Source organism: Phytophthora sojae (assembly GCF_000149755.1).
Source record: "Phytophthora sojae unplaced genomic scaffold PHYSOscaffold_3, whole genome shotgun sequence".
NCBI lineage: Eukaryota > Oomycota > Peronosporomycetes > Peronosporales > Peronosporaceae > Phytophthora > Phytophthora sojae.
In genome coordinates, this window is record NW_009258117.1 from 6,242,632 (window position 1) to 6,259,412 (window position 16,781).

Below are 16,781 nucleotides of genomic sequence, written 5' to 3' on the forward strand. Positions count from 1 at the left end.
CTTACAATGCTACCCTATTATTGATACTTAGTAGGCTATTAAGCAAGCGCCCCACCCACGTGGGCACTGCAGCACTCCTATCAACGCCGGTTTATACAACGCTTTTCTCCAACAGTTTTTTTTTCATTCACCCCTTTGTACGTGGTAACTAAACTGTAAGATCTAGTTTTTTTTAACCGCCGAAAGGGAGTCCAGGTCCTGGCCACCAGGACAAATTGTACAGGAATCTCGGGGAAATAATCCGCCGACGCGGACACTTTCTACACCAACTATTGTGCGTTTCATGCATTTTGGCGGAGACGACTTATTGTGCTTTGCACGAACTTTGGCATGCGATTAAGGGCTCTAAACCAACGAGCAAATCCTTGAAAGGTTCATTATTACTATCAAACATGAACCGCTAAGCACTATAAAGAAGAAGAAAAAAGCACACACACCACGCTCAGTCGGGTTTCGTCAGTCGGAACCCACTTACACACGTCCAGCCTGAGCGCAGCGGCGTCCTTGAGGTAAGCGTGTCTTGTGACACCTCTGCCAGCCGCACAGCGAGCATGTCTTATTTATCAGCACAGCGCGGTGCAGCCGTCCGCGTAGCAATCCCCACAGGCGCTGCTGTCCGCAAGGCTCTCGACGACGTATCCTCCCTGGTGGTGCCTCTTCGCGCGGCGAAGAGAGGCGCGGTGTGAAGTTCGCACTCCGACGTTCTGACATCCCTAATAACACCCGGTTAGTTCGCATTACCTTCAGCGCTGCTTCGCCCAACGCTTATATCGACGCGACAGGGCCTTATGCTCGAGCTGTCGAAATCTTGAATGGCGACTGAAATGGGTGGTGACGTGGTATGTATACCTGTGCGGATGAAGGCAATACAACAACACGAAAATGATTGAAAGGGTGGGATGTGCCAGTCGGGTGCAGCAAACACTCTCATAATACAAAGTGCATCATGGGGGTCTTCTTGCAGGTTGAAGCAGGTCCGTTGCAGTACTGCATGCTCTGTCCGCAATTTTTTTAATACTTACGTACTCCACTGCTCCGTATTTTCTCTTGATAAAAGGACATTGTAGCCTGTAGCTTAACCCATGGATCTTCGTGTCTATATATTCACCATTCGGGATTACAGTACAATTACTTTCTTCATCATAAACCCGAGTTGGTTCTCTCTTCGTGCCTCCAAACATGGCACAGTACATTAGTGGGGTCCGCTTCAAATCCCATGAAGATCTCAGCAAAGCATTGGTAATACTTCGTTAGCAGCAGAATAACATGAGGATCCGGGATTACTGTACACAGTACCTGTATGCGTTCGTACAGGTACGTAGCTCTGGTTGTTAGTGTTTCGAGCGTTGGGGAGCGGGTCAAAGATAGCTGCATAGGGTGGGATGCCATAATATCCGGTTGTACATCCCATTTACTGTAGCCGCATATCCAAGTGGACGACACTAACCTTGGCGTTTGCCGTCGACCGATCCTACCTTTTAACCCGAGTAGAATGCTGCATCCTCTTCGGATCGACGCTCGATGGTATAGTCAAGACTCTAGGCGAATACGTCGTTGAGAGAGCTGTGAGCAAGAATCATCAGCTTATTCTCAATTTCGCGGCCTACCACCAACAAGCTCAAGCTACAACGATGAAGCTCTTCTCCCAAGTCCCGGCGACGGTCGCGCTAGTGGCAAGTTGCGTCGTTGCGCAGGGAGACGGCGTCCAGCTAAGCGAGGTCTTCGGCGGACCGCACGGCGACAAGTACTCGGATATGGATCTCATTGCGCCTGGACAAGAAGTACGATCCATCACGATCCGCACGTGTGAGCGCGTGAACGGCGTCGGTCTCGACATTAAACAGTACCCTGGCAAGGAATGGACTACTTTGTACCACGGAGGCGGCGGCGGTGACGGGAACACACTCACTCTGATCACGGATCCGACCGGATACGAGTACGCCCAGTGCATGGAGGCCCAATGGGGTGAGTATCATAGCCACACCCGCATCCGGTACATCAAGTTTACCACCAACCGGAACTCCACTATCGAAGGAGATTGGTAAGGACTGCGCCCCCGAGGGCTATCAGCTGGGCGGCTTCATTGGCTACTCAGGCAAGGAGCTCGACTCGGTGGGTGCTATCTGGACCAGTATTAACCCCGTGGTCGGAAGGCCGGTGGGAGAACGTTCTTAAGCAGAGTCACGCGAAGAAAGCGTGAATACAGACGGCCAGCGTAGCGGGATGATCCCTGGGCCTAGCAAGGGACATAGGCATAACCAGCTAGCCAACAGTGTTGATCCAACACTGTCCCTTTCGATAGCACAAGCAAAGCAGTGCAAAGAATAACAACGGGTTTACAAAATACCACGTAGTAAATCCGAGTCACCAACCAAACTTAGTTCGTTCTGTTACTTTTGGTGCATATCCTATTGTCGCGTCGACGATAAATACAGACATATACAAGCATCACCTCGCATACATTATGCCAACAATTGCTCCAAACGCGCGCGAGCTGACAACTCAATCTATTCGCAATGCTTAATTTTTTAGTTGTCGATGGTGGCCATGTGCAGCACCAGGTCCACGAGGCGGTTCGAGTAGCCCCACTCGTTGTCGTACCACGACGAACGTGTCGTTCAGCGCAATACACGCGTCCGCGTCGAACGTGCTCGAGTGCTTGTCGTGCAGGAAGTCGTTCGACACCACCTGGTCCTCCGTGTAGCCGAGGATGCCGGCCAGCTCGCCCTCGGACGCGGTCTTCACTGCGGCCTTGATCGCGTCCATGGACGCAGGCTTCTCCAGACGGCACGTCAGGTCCACCACCGACACGTCGGGCGTCGGCACGCGGAACGCCATGCCCGTCAGCTTGCCGTTCAGCACCGGCAGCACCTTGCCCACGGCCTTGGCGGCGCCCGTCGACGACGGGATGATGTTCTGGCCGCAGCCACGGCCGCCGCGCCAGTCCTTGCCGCCCTTGGCCGGGCCGTCCACCGGCAGCTGCGTCGCCGTCGTGGCATGCACCGTCGTCATCAGACCCTCAACGATGCCGAACTGGTCGTTGATCACCTTGGCCAGCGGCGCCAGGCAGTTGGTCGTGCACGACGCGTTCGACACCACGGGCGCCGAGCCGTCGTACTCCTTGTGGTTCACGCCCATCACGTACATGGGCGTGGCGTCCTTGGGCGGCGCCGAGATCACCACCTTCTTGCAGCCACCGTCGATGTGGGCCTTGGCCTTCTCCGTCGTCGTGAACACGCCCGTCGATTCGCACACGTACGTGGCGCCGGCCTTGCCCCACGGGATCTCCGACGGGTTGCGCGCCGCGAACACGTGGATCACCTCGCCGTTCACCACCAGGTTGCCGTCCTTGGTCGCCACCGAGCCGTCGAACTTGCCGTGCGTCGAGTCGTACTTGAACAGGTACGTCATGTACTCGAGGTCCATGAACGGGTCGATGATGGCCACGACCTTGGTCTTGGGGTTCTCGATGGCGGCGCGGCACACGAGGCGGCCGATGCGGCCGAAGCCGTTGATGCCGATGGCGACTTGCTCAGGCATGGTTGGAAGTAGTTGAGTTGGGTTGGTGTGGATGCGGTGCTCGGAAGCGTGCAAATGAAAGAATGAGCTTTGCCGTCGAGCTGGCAGGTCGGCCGTCGTGCACGACCAACTGCCTGGCGCCGCTGGCCAAGGTGATCAACGACCAGTTCGGCATCGTTGAGGGTCTGATGACGACGGTGCATGCCACGACGGCGACGCAGCTGCCGGTGGACGGCCCGGCCAAGGGCGGCAAGGACTGGCGCGGCGGCCGTGGCTGCGGCCAGAACATCATCCCGTCGTCGACGGGCGCCGCCAAGGCCGTGGGCAAGGTGCTGCCGGTGCTGAACGGCAAGCTGACGGGCATGGCGTTCCGCGTGCCGACGCCCGACGTGTCGGTGGTGGACCTGACGTGCCGTCTGGAGAAGCCTGCGTCCATGGACGCGATCAAGGCCGCAGTGAAGACCGCGTCCGAGGGCGAGCTGGCCGGCATCCTCGGCTACACGGAGGACCAGGTGGTGTCGAACGACTTCCTGCACGACAAGCACTCGAGCACGTTCGACGCGGACGCGTGTATTGCGCTGAACGACACGTTCGTCGTGGTACGACAACGAGTGGGGCTACTCGAACCGCCTCGTGGACCTGGTGCTGCACATGGCCACCATCGACAACTAAGTGTAGGGGATAAATCGTGGTGTTCTCCAGCGCGCGCGCACTGCCGTTTTGTTTGTAGTGGCGGGCAACATGTTTTTAACATATAGCTCACATTGAGAATACAACTATTATACATTATACATAGTTGTTGATGTTGTATTTTTGTGATGGGTTGCTGGATTGACTTCAATTTGTTCAGGGTAATAGTTCTGCGATTATTTAATAAATGCTGACGATAGATTTACTACGTTGTTCCACTGGACAATTTTAGGCTGTTACTGTACTAGTAGTTTGCAGCTTATCGATAAGTTGCTTCATACAAGAACAACAACACTTACTGTACACACTCAACCACGTCATCTTTGATGTAGAAGTATCGTCCATTGTTTAGGCTTCACGGAAAAATACTAAACAGCGCGACTAGCGTTGAAGCGGTCGCGGTGAATGTCGCTTTGCACGAAGCGTGATAGGCTGCCGTTCAGTGACCATCGATTTATTATTTTCCGATAGGGCCATCGCTGAGAGCTGGTACCGGCGGTATCGTGACGACTACTTGCTGTAAGTGGCCGTGCATACCGTTTAACTGTCTTCAGCCCGCATGACTACGGGCAGCAGTCTCCGATTTTCACTCTTCCTCGCAAGAAGCCAACCAACTCGTTCCATCGCCCTGAAACTCGACTCGACGCTTCGACGCCATGGCATTCATCACGATGGAGGACGCCAAGGCGTCCTTCAATCTCTTTTGCTGCGTCTACGGCATTGGCACGCTGAGCATGCCCGGCAACTTTTCTCGCGCTGGCCCCGCTCTCGGAATCGTTAGTATGGTCTTCATGGCCTTCGCCAACGTCTACGGGGCTACGGTCATCTGCCGCGTGATGTTGCTCGCGCCTACATCGGTCAAGACGTACGGCGACCTGGGCGAGTGGGTCCTGGGCACACGCGGCCGCTACCTCACCGTCGTCGTCCAAATGGCCAGCTGCCTGATCGTGCCGTGCGTGTTCCTGGTGCTCGGCGGGACGCTGCTGGACGGCCTCTTCCCGAATGCCTTCAGCTCGACAACATGGTCCGTTCTGATGGCCGTCACCGTCATGCCAGTATGCCTCGTCCCCACTCTCAAGGAAGGCGCCGGCGTTGCATTCGCGGGTGTATGGGCACATTGGTCGCAGACGTCATCGGCATCGCAGTTGTGGTGCACGGCATGTGTGGCCATCCGAGTGCTCCAGCCCCGGAACTTCATCTCCAGCAAGTGATTCGAGCATTTGGAAGTCTGGCGCTCGCGAACGGGTCGGGCGTTGTGATCCCTTCGATCCACCGTCAACACAGCGACCCGAAACGCATGCCCCGCGTCGTGGGGGTCACTATCGGCACGATCTCCGTCCTGTTCCTCGTCCTAGCCAGCACCGCGTACTCGGCCGTGGGCTGCCAGATCTCCGGATACATCCTGTGGACGATCTACCCGAGCTCGGCGACCGGCCTCACCTCGCTGGGCTTCTCGCCCAATTGGGGCGCTGTCGTGCTGGCCTACCTGGCCATGCAAGTCCACATCACGGTGGCGTTCTCCGTGATCCTCAACCCGGTGTTCTACCTCACGGAGCGCCTCGTGCTGGGCATGCACAAACGTCCCGTTGCCGACGTCGAGAACAACCTTCTCAGCTACGCGGAAGTGTCCACGCCGGCCGAGAAGCCGTCACCTCGATCCTTCTCCTCTGTCGCTGATACTGAGAAAGTTCAAGTCGGCAACGCTGAGGCGGAAGCTGCCGAATACCACGGCGCCAACGCCATCAAGTACGTGGTTCTGCGTCTGGCCATGATCGCGCCTTGGTCATCCTCTCGGTCGTGTTCAAGGGCCACTTCTCGGCCCTTTCCGACTTCGTCGGCGCGTCCTGTATCACGCTCAACTCCACCATCCTGCCGATCGTGTTCCTGCTCAAGAAGAAGTGGGGGATCCTCCCCATGTGGGAGAAGGTGGCGGCCCTGGCCGTGGTCGTCGTGTGCTTCTGCTTGGGCTGCTACGTGACGGTCCTCACAGGCGAAGAGCTCTTCACGCCCGTCGACGACGACACCGAGTTCCCCTACTGCGCACCGGAATACGAGAACGTAGTGTACTACAACTATACAGCTGCCCACGAGGGGTAGATATCGTTAGTTTTCATAATGCACTTCGCATTTCATGAAACCATCGAAAAGGAAAAAAAAATAGAAAAAATGCTTAACTTCCTGATTCCCCATATAGGGGCGAGCCAATTCACAGCTCGACTCGACCAGCATGGAGAACTACCACATCTTGGAGCGCATCGGCGAGGGGTCCTTCGGGAAGGTCTACCGGGGCCGCCGCAAGTACTCGGGGCAGATCGTGGCGCTCAAGTTCGTGACGAAACAGGGCAAAAGCGCCCGGGATCTCGAGAATCTCCGCCAAGAAGTATGATAGGGGGCTCCATACTAAAAACACATTAAGTAGATGTGTACTCTAACCGAGTTGTGTGCATTCTGCCCAATGCAGATCAACATCCTTCGCCGCCTGAACCACTGCAACATCATTGCCATACTGGACTCGTTCGAGACGGACGGTGAGTTCTGCATGGTGACGGAGTACGCCCAGGGGGAGCTGTTCCAAGTGCTGGAGGACGAGCACAGTCTGCCGGAAGAGGAGATCAGGAAGATCGCCATCCAGCTCATCCAGGCGCTGCACGTGCTGCACTCGAACCGCATCATCCACCGAGACATGAAGCCGCAGAACATCCTCATCGGCTCCAAGCAGCAGATCAAGCTGGCGGACTTTGGCTTCGCGCGCGCGATCGCGCACGACTCGAGTCTGCTGAGGTCCATCAAGGGCACGCCGCTGTACATGGCGCCCGAGCTGGTGCAGGAGAAGCCGTACAACTACACGGTGGACCTCTGGTCGCTGGGCGTCATTCTGTACGAGCTCGCGGTGGGGAAACCCCCGTTCTACACGGACCGGATCGTGTCGCTCATCCAGATGATCGTGCGCGACGCTGTGCAGTACCCGCCGACGATGTCGGAGGACTTCCAGAGCTTCCTCAAGGGATTATTGAACAAGGACCCCGCTCAGAGACTCAAGTGGCCGGACATTCTGCAGCATCCGTTCGTACAGGAGACGCCCGAGCAGCTCGAGGCGAGACTGCAGCTCGAGCGGCAAGTGCGCGCCTTACCCCGCTTCTTCAAGGAGAACGAGCTGCACCACTCCCCGGAGGAAGACAGCGAGGAGAAGGCCAAGCCGAGTGTCGAGCGCTTGAGGTCTTGTGACGAGTGGAAGATCTGCGACCCGGAAACGGGGCGACAACTAGCCAAGCCCAAGCCTGAGTCTGAACAACCCAATCTAGATGAACCAAAAGCGCCACCTGCCAGCGAGAACAACAATCGCAGCCCCTCTCCTCCACCAGAAGCTGCTCGTCCAGCCCGCTCTGTGGTGTTGGAAAGTTTTCTGAGCGTGTGGGAGCGCATCAGTCGAGAAATTGACATGAAGCACGTGGATGCAGGGCTCGCAAAATCTCCATTGTTCGCCAACGCCGTCGGCCTGCTGCCTTCGATCCCAGTTCACGAGCTGTCCAGCGACGTCTTGACGAGTATTGCCTCATTGCTCCATCTTCAGTACCGGTTCTTCGTGCTGCTTCTGAAAAGGGCCGAAGAGGTGACTGAACTCGACGGTTTACTCCACGCGAAGGACCACATTCACCGATTTCTGAGTCGCTTAGTGGAGGCTGGTGGAGTGCTAAAGGCCAGCCACGAGCAAGCCACTGACGTGGTCTACAAGTGCGTGCGCTGCTGTATGATCTGCACGACGATCGTCAACTCCATCGAGGCTGACAACGCAATGGAAGGCAAATTGGACTACCGCCAGTTCTGCAAAAGTGACGTGGACGCCATCTCCCTCATGCTGAATTGCAAGGACGAAGTCGTTGCGGCATCGCACTCCAAGGCGCTGAAGTGGCTCGGATCAATGATCGATCGATCCCAGAATCTCACAACACTGCTGGAGGTCGTTTACCCGTCGGGAGTGGTTCACACACTTTGCGAAATCCTGCACGCATCGGGAATTTCGCGCTCTCCAGGGGGTCGAATCTCCAAGAGCGGTCGAGACTTGGGCCTATACGCAGTCTTCGCGCTAGCTGCTTTCGTTCAGCCCGATGCGAAGTGCTGGAGGCCTCTGCAGCCTTTTCCTGTGCTAACCTTGGTTCAAGACGATGCTGCTCCGATGGATAACTCTAGTTTACGAGATGTCAAGCACCTGTACAAGCTTCGCGTTAAAGTTGACTCGGAAGTCGGGTCTCAGCTACTCAGCAGCGGTGTTAGTGAGCTGATCGCACTGCTTGGCGATGAAATAAACGAGCGTGTGAGACAGAAGCGCGCTGAAGGCGGTGATACGGACGGAGAGGACGATCTGGGCGAAGAAGACGCGGACCAGTCTACAATTTGCTGTATTCTGAAGATCCTGATGCACGCGTGTCGATCCTCGGCGCCTCTTTCCAAGAAGCTCACAGTGACGAAGATTGTCTTTCAGAAGCACCGAGACACCGACATCTTCACTATCTTGCTCTGGGGGTTCTCATCGGGCGGTTTGCACCAGATTGAGCAGTACTTCGCCACCGAGTTGCTCTCAGTGATTCTTCGTCGCGGGGTTCTTCCAAAGCGGCAGATCTGGCGTTGCGCGCAGACCATATTCCCCATACTGCAGGACGCAAGCGACACCGCACTGTTGAGTGCTCTCAGTACGTTTTTTGCCGAGGTTATCGAGACCTGCAACATCGACGAGTCTGCGCTGGGGACCGATGGCATTCCTGACCACTTGGAGCCGCAGGACCTGGAGCTGTGGAACCTCGTCGTCCATGGAGCGCTTACACGCCGCTGTTCCGCCGCGATTTTCCGTCTCTTTAGCAACACAACCGCTGACGAGGACGATAACCCAAGCAGTAAGGCTCAGATGCTCACCAGCTACAACATCCGCGCCCAAGGTCTTCTGGACTCGGGCATTGTGTTCCTGTTGCGCGTGGCGTCCAAAGCTGCATCACAACCAAGGCAATCCACAGCAACGGAAGGTACGAATCGATCCGAGGAGATGAACATGTTCATGACCGTGTTCGAGAGCGACACAGTGTGGCAAGTTTTCGACGGCATGATGGCCACCGGCGGTGGAGATCTGTTGTCGCCTTGGGGATTGTTCTGCTTCTTGAAGCTGCTTCGGATCGTCCGCGAGATGCAGTGCAACGAGACGCAGATGGAAGTCGCTGTGAACGAGCACCTCCTGCTTCACTTGGTGAACCTGCTCGAGTTGAGGCACATCGAGTACCTTTTCCACTGGCCCGAGGTGGTGGGAGGAGGCAGCAACGCCGTCAAGGCGCTGGTTCACGCCACGGTCAAGGTGCTAGGCATCCCATTCGCCCACAGTGTGTCGGAGGAGCTGCTCGTGGATACGCAGGAGATCCTGTACGATGCTAAGTGCGTGCAGAAATTACTCGGAGTGCTTCGGTTCGTCTTCTCAACGAAAGAGCTCCACCTGGAGGCGTCCGTACTGGAATTGCCCATCAGCTTCTTGTCTCGGCTGGTGACCAGCTCCACTCACTTCGGCTCGCAGTTCGTGGAGGCTGACGGGATGTCGGTCATCAAGGAGTGCGGGATGCTGAGCAGCAACTGCTCGCCGTCCTTGATCATCGACACGCTCTTGATCGTGAGCCAGTTGGCGCGCAGCTCGCAGACCAACTACGACTGCATTCTACGAGCGGATCTCCTCCCCGAGTTCTACCAGCTGATGCAGCATCCAGAGGCGATGGTCCGGGCCAAGGCGCTCAACTGCATCGGGAATTTGTGTCGCCACTCGACGCTCTTCTACCGGCATTTCATCGCTCCAATAGGCGGAGATTCGTCGCGTACGGTGCTAAACGAGATGATCCGAGGGCTCTCGCACCCGGACAGCTACGTCCGGCGGTTCGCGTGCTTTGCCATTGGCAACGCGGCCTTCCACAATGGGGACTTGTACCATGCGCTGCGTCCAGCGATCCCCCTCCTGGTGCAGAATCTCCACAACGACGAGGATAAAACGCGCTCAAACGCTGGGGGAGCGCTCGGGAACCTCGTGCGCAACTCGGACGAGCTCTGCAGCGACCTCTGCGCCCACGAAGCGCCGTGGGAGCTGTTCGAGCTGGCCATGACGGAGACCAGCACGGCCTCGCGCCGCATTGTGCTCTTCTCGCTGGGCAACTTCTGCGTCTACCCCGAGTGCTTCAACTTCCTCGTCCAAGCGGACCCAGGGTTTGTGGAGGAACTGGAGCACCTGTACGACGAGGTGGTGGCCGACGAGGTGTCGCGACGAAACATCCGCCGCATCCTGGCCAAGATCGAGGCGCTGGAGAGCGAAGACGGAGACGACTTTGCGCATGCCGAGTGACGCAGCGGCAGGCAACAGCGAGGATGAGTATAAAACATAGTTGCATCTTGTGTCTAAAGCAGATGCGGCGATGCTGTCACGAATGCCGTGATACTTGTCAGCTCATCACCAGAACGTCGAGCGGACTCCAAGCACTGGAGCACTGCCCGTTCAGGCTCGAGATGCAGTTTAGTGCAAGTATGGTCGTTATCGATGAGCTGCAAAAACATCACCACCACCACCGACATCGAACCTCCTCTGCGGTTATGATAATCGACCACTAACTGTCCTACGACGAGCGCTGCTACAGGTCTCACACTACGAAATAGTGACGAGGATGCGTTGCGATTCTTCACCTTCGCATGGAACGATGAACGCTAGCGTCGAAAGGAACACCTTCACGTGGATGCCCAACATGGAGCCATGAGAAGACTCCGCAGCTGTTTGTTGTGCCGGGCAGTCCTTTGGCGAAGTGTGTGAGGCAGCCGCCTACATCCTCCTCACACGATGGAAATCCACTGAAAGATTCACGCACAGTGTGTGTGCATCCACACAAACCGAGATCCGTCGGTGAATATGTAGCCATGAGCCGTTCGTAACCTAGTTTTCTTCAGAAACAAACTTGTCTGAACTTTTGAAAGCCTTTGTACAGCCCACAGAGCTGTCGTCGCAGCTGCGGCCGCCGGTAGCGATGATCGCCGCAAAATAATTGCCGCCTGTTGCCATGTGGCGCTGGACCAGGCGGTTTCCCCTGGTTGGTCCCAGCGCCTCGGTCACTATCGCATGCGAAGTTGTTTTGCCTCCTGTCCGCTTGGCCACCTTCGGTGTTGACGAGCTGTACTATTCGTATTATTCGGCCGCCATGGAGCGCTCCACGACTGGGTGCGTCGGAGTCCAACGACGGGAAGTTACTGCCGCAAAACGCTGCAAACGACGTGTGAGGGCCTAAGACGAGCTACGGGTCGCCGACTTCGGTCGAGCGGATCTCACTCCTGTGATACGAGTCGAGTATCAGGCCGCAACGGATAGCAAAGCTGCTGGCATTTGCAGTTGTTGTAGGTGTCGTCGATGACGGCCATTTCGTCGGCATTTTTGTCTGAAGAATTGCACGGGATTCGATTGGGCGAATATTTTGTTTTTCTGCTCGCGGTACTCGGCGCAGCTGTACCAGTATAGTGGTACTCCTGAGAGTTTTGCTTCAACTCAAACCTGGGCGCAATTTGACTTGAGTAGACTATACCGCCCAAAGCATCAATATGGGTACTACTACCCATTTTTAGTGAAAATTGGAAACTAAATTGGACTGAAAATTTATGGAATGGGCACTACCGTCAAGAAAGAGAAAGAGAAGAAGACACGGAATCATTCCAGCACTATCCAATGACTTCAGGTTTCAGCCTGCGGAAACGACATCTTTGTAAATGGAAGGAGGTATCTTCGCTTTGACTTTTGACGCACCATGCTAGGTCGTCGCCCAAACGTGGGCTGCTTTGTGGTGAGCCGTTTATTGGCATCACTTTGCCTTAGATAGCGACAGTGGCGGCGCTATTAGTGCTGACCGCCGTGTTAGGGCAGAAAGCGTCGCGAAGAGCGACTCAAGCAGGCCATCGCAAGCGTATCTTGGTCGTATTTCCCTCTCCACACTGTGTCATCGTAGAAGTTCCCACACCCAACTTGAAGAGGGAGAATACGATGAAACTTACTTTCAGCCACGTTGATTTTGTGCTTGTCATGGTTTGGTGCGTTCTAAACAGCAAATTGCATTCTCCTCTGAGGGCATGAGCTTTCCTAGCCGTGTCTGGCGCATTCATTTCGTTCGCCAGATCAATCTTAGTGAAACAAATGAAAAATGGGTCACCATGGCCCGTCCGTGTACCGTCAGTGCCCAATTTTGCGGTATACAAATCTCGAGTGTATCCGTCTCACCGTTCTCTTTGCGTTCAGACTCTGCCGTCCGCTCGAAGTTCACAAGTCAAGCAGAGGCCCAGGCAGCAAGGCGGTCGTTTCGAGCCAAAACCAACCCGTGGCGCCACCTCCACCTCCACCTTCACCTGCACCTGCACCAGCGCCGCGCACCTACACTTCGCTTCATTTCCCCTTTCTCCCGTCTTACGCGCCGTCATGCCCTCCGCCGAAGTAGACATCGACGACCTCCGCGCCGACTACGAGGACCCCAAGTACGCGCACAGCAGCACCAACAGCCGCAGCACCAGCAGCGCCGCCTACTCCATGGGCGACGAGGACGACGTGGACGACCCGCGCGCGCCGCCGGCCTCGGCCCCGGACGCGCTCGACTACCGCCGCGTGCAGCAGGCCAGCAGCTTCGACGTGCAGGAGATGATCAACATGCGCGAGAGCACGTTCCGCGACAGCCTCATGCCGGGCAACGGCTACGGCGAGCGCGGCTCGACCCACGACTCGGGCTCCAACAGCGGCGGCCGCCAGACAGAGATGGGCAACGCGCTCATGCGCATGGACGAGAGCTACCGCCGCGCGTACAACAGCAACAACAGCATCAACCACAGATCCTCCATGGGCACGACGCCCGACGGGCTGACGCCGCTGCTGCAGGCGGCCCGGGCGGGCGACATCGTGCTGGTCAACGCGCTCGTGATCCAGGCCGGCACGGACATCCTGCGGCGCGACCCCATGTTCGGCCAGACCGCGCTGCACTTCGCCATCCGAGGCGGCCACCTGAACGTGGTGCAGGCGCTGCTCATGCCGCAGCTGCGCGGCTCCATCGTGAACGTGGCCGACAACCGGCGCAACACGGCGCTGCACCTGGCCGCGGCCAAGTCGCGCCGCATGACCAAGATCCTGCTCGAGTGCGGCGCGGACGTTAACTTCCTCAACATGCGCAACCAGACCCCGCTGGGCGTGCACATCCTGACGGTCACGAGGGACGACCCGACCATGACGGAGATCTTGCTGCAGCACCGCGCGAACGCCAACGCGCCCGTGGACAAGTCGACGATTCTGCACGTCGCGCTGGACAAGGGCCTGATCCAGATCGCCACGCGGCTCGTGCGCCACGGCGCAAGACTGGACCTCAAGGACGAGTCGGGCAAGACGGTCTTCGACAAGGTGGACAAGGCGCAACTGAAGATGCTCATGGCCAAAGTGGCCCACCCACCCGTGTGGGTACCTGACAGCGAGCGGCCGGAGTGCATGGAGTGCAACAAGAAGATCGGCAGCCTGGGCGCGCGCCGACACCACTGCCGCATGTGCGGCCGCGTGCTGTGCTCCGCCTGCTCGGCGTGCCACGTGCGCGCCAAGAAGCTGCCGTTCCCGGCGCGCCGCCGCGGCAAGAAAAACAAGGCCGAGAAGGGATCGGCCAACACTCGTGTGTGCAACATGTGCTACGAGATCTGCACGGAGGGCGACCTGCTGTCCAACGACAACAACGCCGGGTCCCGAGCACACAGCGAGACGGCATAACCTGGGACGTCCCTCGCAGGCGTGAGCTTCGTTGTTGTTTCCTTGTGCCCTCTCGCTCTCTGCTTTTTTTCCGCCTACTTACGCTTTTGGTCCGGACGGTGGCCCTGTTATTATAGAGGTAGGCACTCGACACCTCCGAGAAGCTCTTCCAGACGAATGGAACACGCATCTACAGGTATTTTTTCTCTTCCATGTACGAAGTAGTACATGCTTGGCGTACGCGGCGGATAAGACCAGTATACGCAAAGAAACATTTCAGTATTTTACCATCACGAGCGTTGCCATCGACGGTTGACAGTGTAGAATTTCTCCGCCCAATGGTCGAGGTGAGCCGGCCGCGGGCGAGATTCCTGCGGCCGCTGGATACTATCCAGTGGATAGTAGGTATCGCAAGGTCCAAGTTGTTTGTTGTCGCTGCGCGCCACGTCACAACGCCATCATCACATCCAAACTTGCCGAAATGGTGTCCGATTTGTACAATGAAAAGCAGTGAAAGGCGAAGTACCAGTAGGATATCACACTTGCCTCGGTCGCGAGGCGCTGGGTTCAAAGGATTCGCTCAAGTTTTGGTCGAGTCTCCTCTGGCGGAGACATGTCCGTCCCTGACGCTAGCAAATGAGCCCAGCCATCTCGTCGGATAAGCACTATCACCAGGGCGTGATAGTAGCGGTAGTTCTCCTGAACTACTACCAGTAGTATTCAGTAAAAGAAAACGAATTACTAGTTACTGGGTCCTTTTGCTCAAGCGTTCCTAGCTACTATAGTAATAGTACTATAGTACTATCAAACTACTGGCTGAATGTGGTCCACACACTTATTTTTAAGTATATTTTCGGCAGGTTGTCACGAAATGGTCAAATTGGTTAAATATTTTATATTATTTAAGGGTGTGACTTCGTTGATGGTTGACATGTGAGAACATCTGGTCGCAAACGGACGTGCGTTGTAAGTAGTAGATACAAAATCTCGCGATGTACCAACGACAAACAACACCAAAATATGTAGACCCAGTACTTCTTACCGCCGTCGAACGAGCACAGGGGCTTACGACATTTTTTCCAATTATGCTGAGCAGCAACTTGCGTACCAGCGGCGGTGCTAAACTATTGCAATCAACACTCACCATTTACTCACCGCGATTAAACCCGAGTGGAGCTTTGGGCTGTGGGATAGACTCAGCAGGCGAGGGCGAACGTATGTGTCATTTCAAGTTGTGAAACCTCAGCAGTAACTCGATAGTATTATTGGGGGCGTGGATGAGTTACTGGTTACTATAGTGATAGTACAATCAGAAAGTGTCAAGTTACTGGTTACTATAGTAGAAGTAGTAGTACTATAGTACTATATTCTACTGGCCTCGCGAATTACTACCAAGCCCTGACTATCACACTAACAAAATGTGATGCCACGCCAAGTCAATAGCAATGCTTAGTATGAACACGCGTTGCGACAACTCAAGTTATTGCCTACGCTTAGTTGTCGAAAGTGGCATCCGAGGGCGTAGAATTAAAATGAACTAACTTACGGGAATAACTTACTGATACCCTGTCACTAATTTCGTGCAAGAGATCTATACAACTTATGATTGGTCATGTACCCCCATGAACGCGACAGCTAGTGTTCGCACAAACGCTATCTGTATAGCTAACACTAGTGTTTGCAAACTGTGTGTTAGTGTGTTGTGAATATGGCTTACATGTTTGTGGAGTTGGACAAATTTTAACTATCTATTTATCTTGAACTAAAGAGTTGGAGCTCTCTTCACTTGTCGGAAGCTGACTTGCACGCGAAGGTCTTCTCTTTACACCAACCATGATCTCCTCAAACTAACCAGCGCTAGATAACGCTTGCTACGCCGTGGTGCGTACATGAATTGTGGACTCGACAACGGGTGCTACTTAACTGTGAGTACACTTCACTGACTTCTGAGTAATTCCACACAATGTGACTTAGGAATCTGGCATCGCCACCTTGGACCAGACCGAATGAGGATATAATGTGAATGCATCTGGGGAAGTAACCCATCGATCCACTTATGCGGACGTGAGTAATCTAATAGCGTCATCTAGCAAAAAACAAACGATAAATTGCCCTAACGGGTATGTAGCATGCTATTTGTGTTCATGAATGGCACCCCAACAAGCAACGCCTTTAGAGTTTAGTCATGGTTTCAAGTTGACGCAGCGCACGAGTTTAAATGAAGTTTACGTACTCGGAAGTCCGAGCACATTGCTCATTACTCGAAAGTCCGAGAAATGTCCTCAAAAGTAAGGATGACCGGAGCCATTAATTTGATCTGCTTAGTGATAGAGCAGCAAACATGCAAACGCGTTTGCAAACAGCACTAACTGTAAGTAAGTGTGTTATGAAAACCACTAACGTGCTTGCGGAGTTCACTAGCGACACTTAGTTTGCAAGAGGAATCTGAGGCGGCGACTAATAATGAGTAGTTAGCTTTCACTGTGAGCATCTCACAGAATCGGAATCGATTGCAAGTAAAGAGTATTAATATGTGTTGGTAATCGTAGGATAGGTTGTTCAGTGATGGACAGCCGAGGCAAATCACCTACAGTACCAAAACCTGGGTCTCCGTTGGTTTTGTTGTACATATACTCGCCTTTTCGCTCAATCCAGCACCTTCAGGCTGAAGGCTTCAGCACCTTGAGTGGCGGGGAAAAATAAGAAATTAACAGTATTATTTTTTTAATTGGGAAGGGCTGAGAGTTCAATCCACATCGTGTTGCATTTTGCGTGGGAAAACGCAAGGTGCTTTGCTTGTATAATACTAAGTAAA

At 55.0% G+C, this 16,781-nt stretch overlaps 5 protein-coding genes across 5 annotated transcripts; 4 read left to right on the forward strand and 1 right to left on the reverse strand.

The window, feature by feature from the left end:
- Positions 1-1,266: 1,266 nt before the first annotated feature.
- PHYSODRAFT_299056 (hypothetical protein) lies at positions 1,267-2,045 on the forward strand (the record flags this gene model as incomplete). Its single annotated transcript, XM_009525668.1, has 2 exons — positions 1,267-1,314; positions 1,434-2,045. The coding sequence occupies 2 exons, from the start codon at positions 1,267-1,269 to the stop codon at positions 2,043-2,045; spliced, it is 660 nt and encodes a 219-aa protein (XP_009523963.1).
- A 475-nt stretch (positions 2,046-2,520) lies between these two features.
- Positions 2,521-3,540, reverse strand: PHYSODRAFT_329236 (hypothetical protein; the record flags this gene model as incomplete). Its single annotated transcript, XM_009525669.1, has 1 exon — positions 2,521-3,540. The coding sequence occupies one exon, from the start codon at positions 3,538-3,540 to the stop codon at positions 2,521-2,523; it is 1,020 nt and encodes a 339-aa protein (XP_009523964.1).
- A 1,325-nt stretch (positions 3,541-4,865) lies between these two features.
- Positions 4,866-6,306, forward strand: PHYSODRAFT_256330 (hypothetical protein; the record flags this gene model as incomplete). The annotated part of the gene is made up of 3 exons (XM_009525670.1): positions 4,866-5,313; positions 5,337-5,962; positions 6,016-6,306. The coding sequence occupies 3 exons, from the start codon at positions 4,866-4,868 to the stop codon at positions 6,304-6,306; spliced, it is 1,365 nt and encodes a 454-aa protein (XP_009523965.1).
- Positions 6,307-6,436: 130 nt separating this feature from the next.
- Positions 6,437-10,570, forward strand: PHYSODRAFT_497860 (hypothetical protein; the record flags this gene model as incomplete). The annotated part of the gene is made up of 2 exons (XM_009525671.1): positions 6,437-6,589; positions 6,671-10,570. The coding sequence occupies 2 exons, from the start codon at positions 6,437-6,439 to the stop codon at positions 10,568-10,570; spliced, it is 4,053 nt and encodes a 1,350-aa protein (XP_009523966.1).
- A 1,838-nt stretch (positions 10,571-12,408) lies between these two features.
- On the forward strand, positions 12,409-13,987 carry PHYSODRAFT_262839 (hypothetical protein; the record flags this gene model as incomplete). The annotated part of the gene is made up of 2 exons (XM_009525672.1): positions 12,409-12,426; positions 12,494-13,987. 2 exons carry the CDS (start codon positions 12,409-12,411, stop codon positions 13,985-13,987), a joined length of 1,512 nt encoding a protein of 503 aa, XP_009523967.1.
- Between the last annotated feature and the right edge of the window lie 2,794 nt (positions 13,988-16,781).